Here is a 12936-nt window from a genome sequence, read left to right on the forward strand (position 1 = left end):
AGATAAGACCCTTTTTCATTTCGTAAACATGCTCGCGTTCTTTTCCAATTTTCTAAACTTATCCACCCAAGTGACTCTCTGATGCCCCTTCCTAGGCTTTCCCTCTCTTGGTGTGGGCCTTGTTACCTTGTGGCTGTGTCCCTTCTAAGATAATGCAGGTGGCTGCCATGAGATAGCACTGCAGGTACTGCTCACCACAAACCCTTGCATCTGGCTGCACAGGCTTCCAAGATGCTACGTACGCTCAGCAGTGCACGAGGAAATACAAGGAGAGGTTCTACTTCCAATGATCAAACCTGCTCTGGCAACTGCCACTCCCAGATTCACCTTGAGACTTCTCCCCTTCATGCTGTTCAACTATCTAAACAGGCAATCAAGACAAATGGCTCACATTTAGCACTGTCGAAAACACGCTCATGCGTATATCCTTCTACCATATACGACAGAAACTGGTTTACAGTTTCTAGAGCCCGTTTTTTATCTCCTGCAATACACCTGTGCAAGACCAAGGCACAGCTAAATAGCGCAAAAGCCTTGAGAGACACGAATTACCATCGAAAATGGAGAGTACTGCGATCAATAACTCACAAAGTGCCGAGGCATCCTTGGTGGTGGCAAGGGCAGTGGTGGCAGACTCGTCAGGGTTGGAACTCCGCACAAAGAGGTCCTTCACCACGTCGTTCCCTTCTTCATCGGCACTGATTACTGGGGAGACCGTGTCCGCCTGATTGTTGCTGCTCTGCGCCTGCCGCATGTGGTGATCCTCAGAAGGGATCAGCAGGCAAATGGGATATTTCTTGTTCCACAGCCTACAACGGGGGTAGTAAGTAGAGTTTAAATCCTCAAAGTGACGGGAGCTGTGAGGGACGCTGCAAAAATGCCCACTTTTTTTATGTCTGCTGTCTGTCTCAGCGTGTAAGTCAGATAAGAGAGGGTGCCACATCATCATACGGGAGATGCAGAGCAAGCCACAGACCTGAAACTTAGCTGTCTGATTAATGAAACCAGTGCAAATAGGAAACCTTTGATGAGAACTTTGCAGTGGTACGTGACAACTTGGTCCACATCGCAGTGCTTTTGTGCTTCCGCCCTTCGGACTCCTAACCCCTCTCCTCCTCTACCCGTCCCTAACCCATTCCCCTGGTCGCCAAGAGTGCCGCCGCTCCTACAGACCAGCATAGTCGTGACCAGTATCCCCTACTCCCTCATCATAGTCACCACCACCACCACCACACTTTTAGTGTGCTACACATTTCTGTGAATGACCCTGAGATTTCGTTCGATTGAGCCGAGTTGTTCGAACGCATAACGCTCACATCGCTCACCTGTCACGTGCCAGCCTCTCGGGAAGCAGCATCACCTTGGCATCAACCAGGCTGAAGTGTCGCTGGCTAACGAAGACCGGCTCTGGCCGCTTCTCATTCCACATGGCCCGACGAGGCACCGGATGCTTGGGCCAGCGCAGCCGCAGCATGTTCCCTGTCAGCACCAGGTGCACCGACTGGGTGTTGTTCATGTGGTGCGTCTCAATGCGGTACTCCGTCTCAAAGGGTAGTTGAGACATCCAGCCCTGCAAGATGGTCACCAGGAAAGACATCACAGGCTGCTTTGCTAGCAAGACCTCGACTCATACTCAGCGATGAAAGTGCAATAAATTCGCACTCCCTTTTGTATGTGGTTTATGCATGCTATTTCATTTGATTGTTGACACGGACTGAACCTTTTGCTCATGTAAGGACGGCTCACAGGGTGGTGGGGAAGTGGACCGAAAATACTAACATGTGTCAACTGTGGGCTCTACCAACAGCGTAAGTAAAAGAACTGGGCCTGTTCTCCGAGTTTGCGTCGTTATTGAAATGTCGCTATCTCACGTGACCTCGAGTCATTTGACTGGTCGAAACGCCGGAACCGGGTGCTGCCACGACAGAAGTGGAAGAGGCAGCAACATCACGTTCCGGCATTTCCACCAATCAGATGACTTGAGGTCGGGGATATAACGACGATAACGACGCAAACTCGGAATATGGGCCCAGGATAAATGCTGCTGATGTGGGCTTCACTGACTGCTTAGGAAGGCACATGCGAGGTGCTGTGAAGCCATCAACAGTGCCTACTAACAAAAAAGTATTCTTTTGTGCAGAAGTATCTTTCCAAATGTCTATACCAGGAAGATCTACATTCGTGAGACCCTAGGAGTCTGGGAAAATGAGGGTAACAATGACGGATGCACAGTAGATAACAGAAAAATGGAGGCAATTACCTAACAATGGCATTTTAGGGGTCATATATATGAATTACTGTAATAATTGCAAAATTCGATATTTGTGCATACTGCCCTGTAATCAGCATGCCTAGCGACCTCAACCACCACACCAATTCAATAATGATATCTTAAAATCCATCCATCTTTCCATGCAATCTGGTGGTTAATTTGTAAGCAAGCTGCAAACGAGCCAGTTATAAGAAGCGTGGTACGGTGTGTATGACTTTTATCGACTTCCAGGGAAATAATTTCTATTGGGAGAGAAGTGAAGCACTCGCCTCAAAAGAAGTGGCGTCGGCCCGATTCGAGTCGCCCGCCGGCAGCCGTGGCACCCTGAGTGGAGGCATCCTATGGTAGTCTGGAACTTCGAAGGGGAATCTCTCCTGCGTCGGCACCAGCAGGTACCAGAGGAAGCTAAACACAAAGAATGCCACCACACAGCCGAAGATGAAGCCACTCGAGAAGGACGGCATGGGCATGACTACGGCCATGAGGCCGACGAGGCCAGCTATGAGGAATGAGTTCTTGCTCATCATGGCATGTGCAATCGCGGTGAAGTTCAGGGTTGGTGCTCCCTGGAACGCGGTCGCCAGGTCGCGAGAGGCGGAGGCTATCTGGCTGGGGGCAGTCTGCTTCAGGGGCCGCTCGGGCTGCTCGACAAACTCCCAGGTCGCAAGGTCGGGGTCCAGCCCCTCATCAGTGGTGGCAAGTGGTGCATTGAGCCTTAGAACGAAAATACAGGGGCAGAAATTTTTGTTCATGAAATGCAATAAACGTGCTGCTGCAGAAACGTCAAAGGAACAAGTGGTTAAAAATATATACGTAACCTGCCACGCTGAACAATACTGAAGGTGGACACTGTGCAGTGCTAAGCGTATGTTTATCGCAGTCCCGTAGTCATACTTTGGAACAGCGTCCTCAGTTCCACGTCCTGACTCAGTCATAGCAGCGCATACACAACTCTGCTGCTTTGACAGCATGCATCTGCCCTATGTGCCAGAAGGTTCAAGAGCAACCTCACACAGCTTCATCTTTTCCCCACTCATGAGTAGAGATACATCTAAGGCACAAAAAAAGCGGTGTGAGAACATATACTGAAATATTCAATATTTATCTACTTCTTTGTTCTTCATTCACATATTTATTTATTTATTTATTTATACATACTGTCAATCCATTGGGGATTTTAACAGGAAGGGCATTTTACAAAGCATATCAGGGTGAAAAGGACTACATGGCTAAAAATGTCAGATGCAGAGTGCGTAGTCTTAAAAGGAGCTTAAAAGGTGAAACGATGAGAATACAGTGCCACACTTCATTATACAGTTATACAGGCGATGCCTGACAAACATGGTCACACTGATAGGTTCGGCATGGCCCACATAGCATCACACAGAAACAATGATATAAACGAAAAATGTGGCACTAAACATGAAGTTAACTATTTAGGATGACATTTGAAATATGTGATAATGATAGGAGATAATTTTCAACAAGTTTTGCAAAAGTATCTAGTGATGCACTATTAGTGATGTGATGATGAAGGTTATTCCACTCTCTTACTGCAAAGGGGGAAAAAGGAATATTTCAGGGAGTCAGTGCGGAAAGACTATTTTTTTATTGTTTGGTTATGTTTATGCCTAGTTGGTCTCTCCTCTGAGGTCGTGATGTATTTAGTTTTATCAAGATTAAGTTGGTTATGCAGCAATCGATAAAGCAGCTTAAGACGTGCAAGTTTGGCTCTATTTTCCAGAGTGAGAATGCCGGCGTCAATTAGAAGTTGAGTCGGTGAGTCAGTATACCTGTACCTGTTAAACATAAACCTGACTGCCTTTCTTTGGATGGATTCTAATTTACTTATGAGACATTTCGTGTGAGGAAACCAAACGACAGTCGCATATTCCAGAACCGATCAAACAAAAAGATTATATGCAAGTTGTTTTGTTGAAGGCGGGGCTTGACGGAGGTGGCTTCTGAGAAACAGGAGCAGTTTTAATGCGGCTGATGTCACATAGTTGACATGCGACTCCCATCTGAGATCATGTGATATTATAACACCGAGGTACTTATAATTGTTAACTCGCGTCAGGGGGGTATTATTCACGATATAGGAATATGAAGACTGATTTTTTTTCTCGTTATTGTTAGAAGAGCAGACTTACTAATATTAAGGTTCATTTTCCAGTCAACACACCACTTGGATACGGCTTCTACAGCGCGGTTTAGGGCAATATAGTCATCGGGAGCATTAATTTCCTGGTAAATTATACCATTATCTGCAAAAAGTTTAATATTGACATTGACATAAGAGGGTAGATCATTAATAAAAATTAGAAATAAAATTGGAGCCAGGACGCTGCCCTCAGGCACTCCTGATGTTACTCGTTCAATTTTAGAGCACTGATTGTTAATCTCAACATATTGTGACCGATCTGTCAAATAGTCTAATCCATTTAACAACGTGGCTGCTGCCTAGTGTGCATTCTAATTTATTAATATGTTTTCTGTGTGAAACGCGGTCAAATGCCTTTGAGAAGTAAAAAAAGAAGTCATATTTACTTGTTTCTGACTGTCGATGCTCAATGATAGGTCATGAATTAGATCCAAGAGTGGAAAGGCCTTTCCGAAACCCATGCTGGGATGGTGTCAGAATGTGCTGTTGCTCGAGAAAAGTGGTTATATGCTTGGTCAAGATGTGTTCGAGAAGTTTACATATTGTGCAAGTTAAGGAGATGGGTCTAAAGTTAGAGGGTTCACTCTTGCTTCCACTTTTATGTACAGGAATAATTTTGGCGATATTCCATTCTTGGGGTGAGGTGCTTGTTGATAGTAATTTATTAAATACTATGAATAAATATTTGGCAATCCATTCGGCATATCGTTTGAGAAATATGTTTGGTATGTTGTCCGGGCCAGGAGCTTTTTTTGTGTCTAGTTTAAGTAAAAGATTCAATATACCTGATTCACTTATATTTAAAGAGGCTAAAGGTAACCTATATAAACGAACTATAGGAGCGAGCTCATCATCATCAACTGTAAAAACAGATTTAAAGTACTTATTCATGCTATTAGCACAGTTAAGATCTTGTTCTTGGGAATTCTGGTTCTTGTTTTGTCTTTTTGGGTTTGAGAAAGTTCCAAAATTTTTGAGGGGAGTTTTTGAGAAAATTGGGTAGACTATTTGTGAAATAGTTGGTTTTAGCTGAGTTTATCTTTGATTTCAAATCTCTAATGGCTTCAGCGAGAAGACTTTTGAGTCCAGGTGTGCGTTTCATCTTCGATGATTTTCTTAGTCGTTTAACTTTGCGTTTGGGATGAATCACGTCTCGTGTTATCCAAGGGTTGCGTTTTCCGGCTAGTTTTGTTTTCCTCGGTACATAATTCTGCATACAGAAGAAAACAGTACGTCTGAATCTGCACCATAGGGATTCAATATTTGCCAAAGGCTAATCTGATATTCCTTCAAATGCCGTGAATTCATAAATAAGGTGATCGAGGATATTCGAATCTTTAGCATGACTGTAATCGTGATAGATAATTTTAGACTTAGTGGGAGGCTCTGTGTTATAAATAGGAAGAGTGAAATAGGACTAATTTATGGTCAGATATGCCATCAATATATTAGAGTTCTGCCTGGTCTGCTGAAAAATATTAGGTCAAGAATATTGGACGTTCTTCCTTGTACACGTGTAGGCTTATTTATGGCTGATGGGATGGAGCGCATTTGGCAAGCACTCGCAGATTATGACTAGCAGCTTACCGGTATCGCTCTAGAGGAAAGTATACAACAGTTGCATCTTGCCTGTACTCACCTATGGGGCTGAAACGTGGAGGCTAACCAAGAGAGTTCTACTTAAGTTGAGGACAACCCAGAGGGCTATGGAACGAAAAATGGTTAGGGGTAACATTAAGAGATAGAAAGCGTGCAGAGTGGGTCAGAGAAATAACTCAAGTTACAGACATTATAGTACAAAATTAAGAAGAAGAAATGGACATGGGCAGGACATGTAGTGTGAAGAGAGGATAACCGATGGTCGCTGAGGGTAACAAACTGAATTCCAAGGGAAGGAAAGCGTAGCAGGGGGCGGCAGAAAGTTAGGTGGGCGGATGAGATTAAGAAGTTTGCAGCGGTCAAGTGGATGCAGCTAGCACAGAACCGGGTTAAGTGGAGAAATATGGGAGAGGCCTTCGCCCTGCAGTGGGTATAATCAGGCTGATGATGATGATGAGGCTTATTTACTACCTGACAAAGATTAAATTGAAGCATAGACTCTAGAATTATTTCGGAACTAGGGGAGTGAAATTGTAAAGATTGCCAGTTTATATCTGGCAGATTGAAATCTCCTAATAAGATTAGTCTAGAGCCTAGAACATGACATTGCATGTAATCATACAAGGATGACATTGAGAGATGGTCGGATGAAGGTCTATGATAGACACACCCCACTATGATAACACGAGAGCCTAATTTCAATTTGCAAAAGATTGCCTCAGCCCCCTGAACATCCGGCAGTACAGAGAAGTGAATTTTTTTGTTTATTAGAATAGCTACACCGCTGCCATGTGTAGGCCTATCCTTGCGTATGATTACGTAATCTGGAGGTGTAATCTCGCCATCCAAGATATTGGCTGATGACCAAGTTTCTGTTATTGCCATAAAGTCTGGCTCAATTCCAACAAACAGTGATTCGATCCAAACTGTTTTGTTCAGAATGCTGCAGACATTAGCATTTGCGAAAGTTACATGCGGCGCTGTGGTTTCCGCCTGGCACGTGGTTTCAGTGCCTTGCCTGGAGGATTTCCTGTTTTTTTGGCTGTCTGAAATGCTACGATGGGACACCTCGCCTTCCAAATCATCCGTGCTTTTTTGGTTGTCTGGACTGCTAAGATGAGTTACATGTAGAGAAGTGGATGTTCGAAACTTTCTGAATAGTATTATGCAGCCATTGAGTACCAATAACTTTCACAAATCCAAACATGTCAAAACAACCATGACTGCAAAAATTATTTCAAAGCAGAGTTTAAAGTGCCAGGGATAACAACAAAGATGTCCTCTCCGCTTTCTTCACCATTTATCGCACTGACCACTCACGTCATGACGCCACTAGCTTGAACCTCATCAAAAATTACGTGAGTGGGTTTTACCCCACTTAATGAAAAACAAGATGACCAACCGCCTGCCTTGAACAGTCATGATGCTAAGGTACGTGGTATCCAGTTTGACCCTCCCACAGTGTGTTTCATATTCAACACCCACAGCAGTGGTGTTTATCTTGTTGCTTTCATAACTCTTTTATGCGTGGTAATCCCATCTAATGCATGGTACTCTATTAACCCTTTGACTGTTTTTGCCGTTGCTACGTTTCGCTACCGACAAGCGTGACAGCTGACGCGGCCATCGCATAGCAACAGGCAGAACGGCGAGCGGCACGGCCATTTCGGCGCCGTCCATCGGCCGTTTAACGCTTCCTCCCGCGGACAAGTCTCGACATGATCTTGCCACGCGCCAAATGTGTGTGCATGTGTGTGTGTGCAAACGCTGGCCAAGCCCAGAGCTCGAGGGAGAGTGTGTCACCCTCGCCCATCTGCAGGAGGTGGAGGAGATGCGGTCGGGCCACCTGCGATTGAGTCATCGCCTTGTCTGAACATGCAGGGCTCTCTCCCTTTCCCTGTGAACTGGCAAGCCTATAAAATGCAGCGGCAGACTCCGCTGCGACAGAAACTACTTTGACGCGCCGTTGACACGACGCTAGACACCAGCTGTGTGAGAGTGTCTGTATTCTCTCCGGGTCAGCTTCTCTGGCAGTTTCTTTATGATCTTGTAGTAAAGGTTGTTTCGTTAGAAGACACCTCGCCTTTGCTGGGACCGTTGATGCCATCCGCCGAGCCACGGAGCCGCCAGGCCAACGCTACCGAGGGGCCGCGAGCCGCATGCAATACCGTACAGGTACTGTGGCTGCATTCCGATCTGCGGCATTTTTGCCGTACTAGTACTGCAGTAAACGCATAGTGTTTAAAAAGATTTCACACTAGGGGAGAGTTATTCCATCGATAGGTATTCCATCAATCAATCCTCTCCACAACACAACAATTTTTAAGCTACCTTTATTGGCCCTGAAGATATCGGCGATCAAAAATGACGCCCCCCCCCCCCCTCAAATCAAGCCATGCCAGCGCGCAAGAAAAAAAAAGAAGACAAGTAGTGATGGCACCCCAGCACTCTCCGTCCCGCCCACATAATGGTAGCATCCAGTGAGCGGGTGCGCGCAGCAGCCCCACTATGGTCAGTGCGGAAGTTTGCATGCGGGGATGTGTCGCCCAAATTGGCTGCGAGAGGTCGCCAGGAGCTCTTTGTAAAAATTATTTGTAAATTATTGGCTCCATGCAAACCTTTCAAATTTCACCCGAATACTCTCATAGATCACCTCCACGAATCTCTTGCATTAGAATTTTATTGCAAGAAGCCTTTCAAGGGCCTATTAATACAAGGCGCGTCAAAAATCGACGAACCGACGTTGCTAGCCGAAGTAATGGCCTGAACGCATGGCTTATGCTCCTTGAATACATGTGCGGTCCATTTTTGGAGTTACAGAGGAACTTGAAGGCTTCGCTAAATTTTCACATGTTTGGCACAGTTACTTTTTTTCAAAAGGTGCAGGAGAAGCGATATCTTTACCTTTGCACAATTTGGGCATTTCTTTCAGTTCCATGAATTCCACATTACTCGTTTCACTGTATAAATGACACAAATGAACTGTCACGTTACTGCATCATGGTGAAGAATACCATTATAATACAATGAACACCACCAAGGAAGCTATAATAATGGTGATGGGTTACGCTATATCAGCCAAGGCATTTTTGCTCCTGCGAGTGAGCGCAGACCTGTGGCATCCTGCACTCGTACACTTTCGGCCAGTTGCACAATAGCTCGCAGAATATCATTTCACACAGCATGTGACGATGCAACTGAAAGACAATTTCTCGGTGCTAGCCTACCCTGCAAAGGGAAAAAAAGAGTGCACTCTACCTGCTACTGCCAGTCCGCATCCCACTTGAGTCTTCCAGCCTCTCGGTCACTTCCTTGCACTCATCAAGCTGCTGCGCCGCAGTGCGGACGGAGAGCGTCTCGTCGTCGTGGGGGTCCGAGGCAACAGCTCCACTGCTGCCCCCGGCGGCATCGTTCGCTGCAGCGGCCGACATGGACTTGGAATCGTCGTCCCGTCGAAGAAGCCGCGTGCCGTGCCGCTTCTCCTCAAGACGCTTAGTGATGCGCCCCTTGAGGCCCGTGAACCAGCCGTCCGTGCCATCGCTGGTGCTGGCAACGGGGGCATGGGCACTTCCACTAGCTGCTGCACCATGGTTGTGGAAGGAGCTGGTGTCGGCCACACTGCCCGAGATGGACGCCTTCTTGCTGAACTTAGAGAGGTAGTCCTTGACCGAGTCTTTAACCGGCGATGACTCCTGGATGCAAAGGAAGTGGTGGAGGGACAAAAGCATGCCACAGGACGCAGCAACTGAACTCAAGCGCAAGAGTCAAAAAGCAGTGCAGATAAGGAGGGTCAAGAAAGATGCAGCTCTTTATTTAGAAGCCTCGCTTTTCTTTAGGGCAAATGCCTTACCTGACCATGTTTGCGATTTTGTGTCAGATAGAAATGGATGCAAAATGTGGACGCAAAACATGTCAGCAGGCCTTGTGTCGTTCATGGTGACGTCATGCGTGGTTGCCGTGGTTGCCATGGTAACCGCCGCCGCTGACGTCGCTGAATATTCTAGCAACAGCACGACATCATGGGAGAGGGCGGCGGCGCGATGGGAGAAAACAAAGAACCTAAAAAATCGTGGGCATCGTCTCCGCTTCAGGGGGAAGCTTGTGTCAGGATGTCATGTAGTTATGAGAACGTCGCACGATAGGGACTCTGTACGGCCAATCCCACACTTGAATGTGCACTGCGACGAATGTGTGCCATGGACTGCCACGTGACAGCAGCAAAGGGGTACCTTCTAATCTCACACTTGCAGGTGGAAGTGCGACAGATACTGCACTTTACTTTTCCTGTAAACCAATTATAAATTATATGTAGCACTGGAATGAGCACGCACCAAGGAAAGAGAATTTCTACTGTGCAGCACAAGCCCCTGCCTTGCTGGCATAAGTTCTAGAAGAGGCGTAAATATACTGTGTGCAGCAGCAACGCTCAGGCTTTTGCATTTCTCCAGGGCAGAATCTGCAGTGCTCTCGGAAATTTTTTTTGCTTGAGAAGACGAGAAAAAGAAAAAAATATTGAAAAACTGACTGCTTTATGTGCCAAACCCAAAACTACTGGTTCAGGCAATGCATAAGAGGAAAACAAGGATTGATTGCGACCACGTGCAGCTCTTGCATGCATGTACACATATAGCAAAGCACATCAGCATTTTAGCATTTCGCTTTTCAAGTAATGCAGCTGCCCCTCCAGGCATCCACAGACTCTGGCTTTACAGAATGCCCCATCAACTATGTCACAGTTGGTGGCTATGATTCTTGAAGTTAAAAATAGAAGAATGGGATGGAACATGTACTAAAGATGCTGGCAAACCAAGCAGTTTTTTTTTGCCTGTGGACTCTCGCAAGAAAGGCAGTTCTTGTGCTGTGAAGTGAACAGAGAAGACTAGAAGGGGGAGTGGGGGGAGGGCTTAATCCCTAACACTTTAATTTGTGCCTCTATGGCCTCGCACTTGGTTCCTTGTCATACAGTCCAAAGTTACCACATTATGTGCAAACGACCTGACATGGATATGGCAAAGGACAACACGCCTGCACGGCCTAGGAGTAGAGTGCTTTACTTCTTGCCTAAACTTCCTGGAAGGCTTGATTCCCATTTCACCTTCCCATTTCAAGGGGGAAGCCAGTTTAGGCAAAGCCTGTCACGTCACCTGAAAAGACCCATTTCTACGATTTTTCCCTCACGATGACAACGGTGACAATGTCCAATTTTCTGCAGAATAGGGCCTTTAACTCTAGTCTACAGGTTACAGGATGACCATGACTTCGTTCCACCGCTCAGACAAATCTGCGCCCACTGGGCTCAACAAACTCACAATTTTAGAAGACTCAGCCTCAACAGCGGGCGTGCTTTCGGTGAGGTGCGTCCGAAGCAGGTCAGCCGTCACTGCACTTGTGCTTCCAAGAGGCTCTGGGGTCGGTCCTCTTTCGACTGGGGCAAGTGGATGATCGAGGACATCCAGGTCTGGTGCACTCGTCGCTCGCCTCTCCACGGAGGGACCCAGGGAACACCTCCTCTCCACAGAAGATTCCCGTGAGCCAGAGCTGGCAGCAGGATGCACCAGGGCCTGAGTTGCTGATGTCCCCGGTAAACTGCTGCTGCTGCATTTCATTTTTTTTACACATAAAAGCAATAATATGAACACTTTGCGAGCCCCTACCATCTACATAGATGCACACAACACTCAAGTGAATGGAATATAAGCCTATTAAAGCAAAAGAAATACTTCTCCCGTTGCAAAAAAAAAAAAAAAGAAGTGGCATGAGATAGCTAAGAATATGTCATCAGCAGTTGCCCAGCAATGAAAACAAACATGAATGGCCTCATCAAACAGTACTATCATCCACATAGCAAATGGATCCTCCACGATGCATCTCATGCATCGCACCCATGTGCAACTAAGGCCACTGCCACTCCAAAAAGTGCTATACATGTTGTCCATCTATACATACTTGGTGCTGGCCAACATCCACATGATGCCAGTTTTCCCGAATTTCGTGTCAAAATGTAACGCAACAGTTTGCCATACAGCATACAACACGTATATGCTGATCAAGTTTGAGGCTAGCTTGTGACAGGGAGTCAAAAAAATGACACATTGCACTCTTTTCAACTCCATGTTTTTCAATCCGAGCTGTCGTCAACAATGGCTCCCAGGCGGCCCATGATGCACGACAGACTATGTGGAATATGCAGCAGCGACAAAGAAGCACAGTATCATAAATCAGGCAACTGAAAAAAAAAAAAAATTGTAAGAAACTGCTATGCACATACAGAATAAAAAAAATTACAAGCAATCATCACAAAACAAATTTACAGATTTTGTCCAAATGAGAGAACTTCATGAAAGAGACAATGTAGAGAAAATTGTTCAATATTGCATTGCTCTGTCTAAATAATAATAATAATTGGTTCACAGGAAAGGAAAGGTGCAGTATCTGTCACACTTGTAGTTGTGGACACCTGAACCGCGCTGCAAGGGAAGGGAGGAAGGGGGAGTGAAAGTGGATAGAGAGAAAGAGGAGCTGTAGTGGAGGGCTACGGAGTAATTTGGACCACCTGGGGATCTTTAAAGTGCGCTGACATCGCACAGCACACGGACGCCTCTTTGTTTCACCTCCATCGAAACGCAGCCGCCGAGGTCGGGATCGAACCCGGGTACTCCGGCACAGTAGTTTGCTCTGTCTAAATCGATTCTCCGGCACTTTCCGATTACATGTTCACATGCTCTAAACAACAACAAAAATGACATTTATGACCAAAAATTTGATAAACACCTTACTGCCACCAGGTTAAAACTTGTGACATGGCCATCAAAGACAAGACTGCCACCACTTTGGAGCTGATGCGACTGCCACCGCTTTGGAGCTGGTGCGACTGCCACCGCTTTGGAGCTGATGCGACTGC

General features: G+C 46.1%; 1 protein-coding gene across 3 annotated transcripts in view; it reads right to left on the minus strand.

The window, feature by feature from the left end:
• LOC146190141 (testis-expressed protein 2) overlaps window positions 1-12936 on the minus strand; it is a 46244-nt gene that overhangs the window by 20514 nt on the left and 12794 nt on the right. For 2 of the 3 annotated variants that reach the window (XM_084604874.1, XM_084604873.1), the window contains 5 exons: window positions 11345-11630; window positions 9294-9727; window positions 2542-2986; window positions 1326-1570; window positions 589-809 (listed from right to left, as the gene is read on the minus strand). In XM_084604874.1, the coding sequence (XP_084461000.1) occupies window positions 589-809; window positions 1326-1570; window positions 2542-2986; window positions 9294-9727; window positions 11345-11630 (1631 nt within the window). The remainder of the gene's footprint in view (window positions 1-588; window positions 810-1325; window positions 1571-2541; window positions 2987-9293; window positions 9728-11344; window positions 11631-12936) is intronic. The other variant, XM_084604875.1, reaches the window with a different exon arrangement.

This window comes from Amblyomma maculatum, chromosome 5, assembly GCF_055883805.1.
Source record: "Amblyomma maculatum isolate TAMU_Amacu chromosome 5, ASM5588380v1, whole genome shotgun sequence".
Classification (NCBI taxonomy): Eukaryota; Metazoa; Arthropoda; class Arachnida; order Ixodida; family Ixodidae; genus Amblyomma; species Amblyomma maculatum.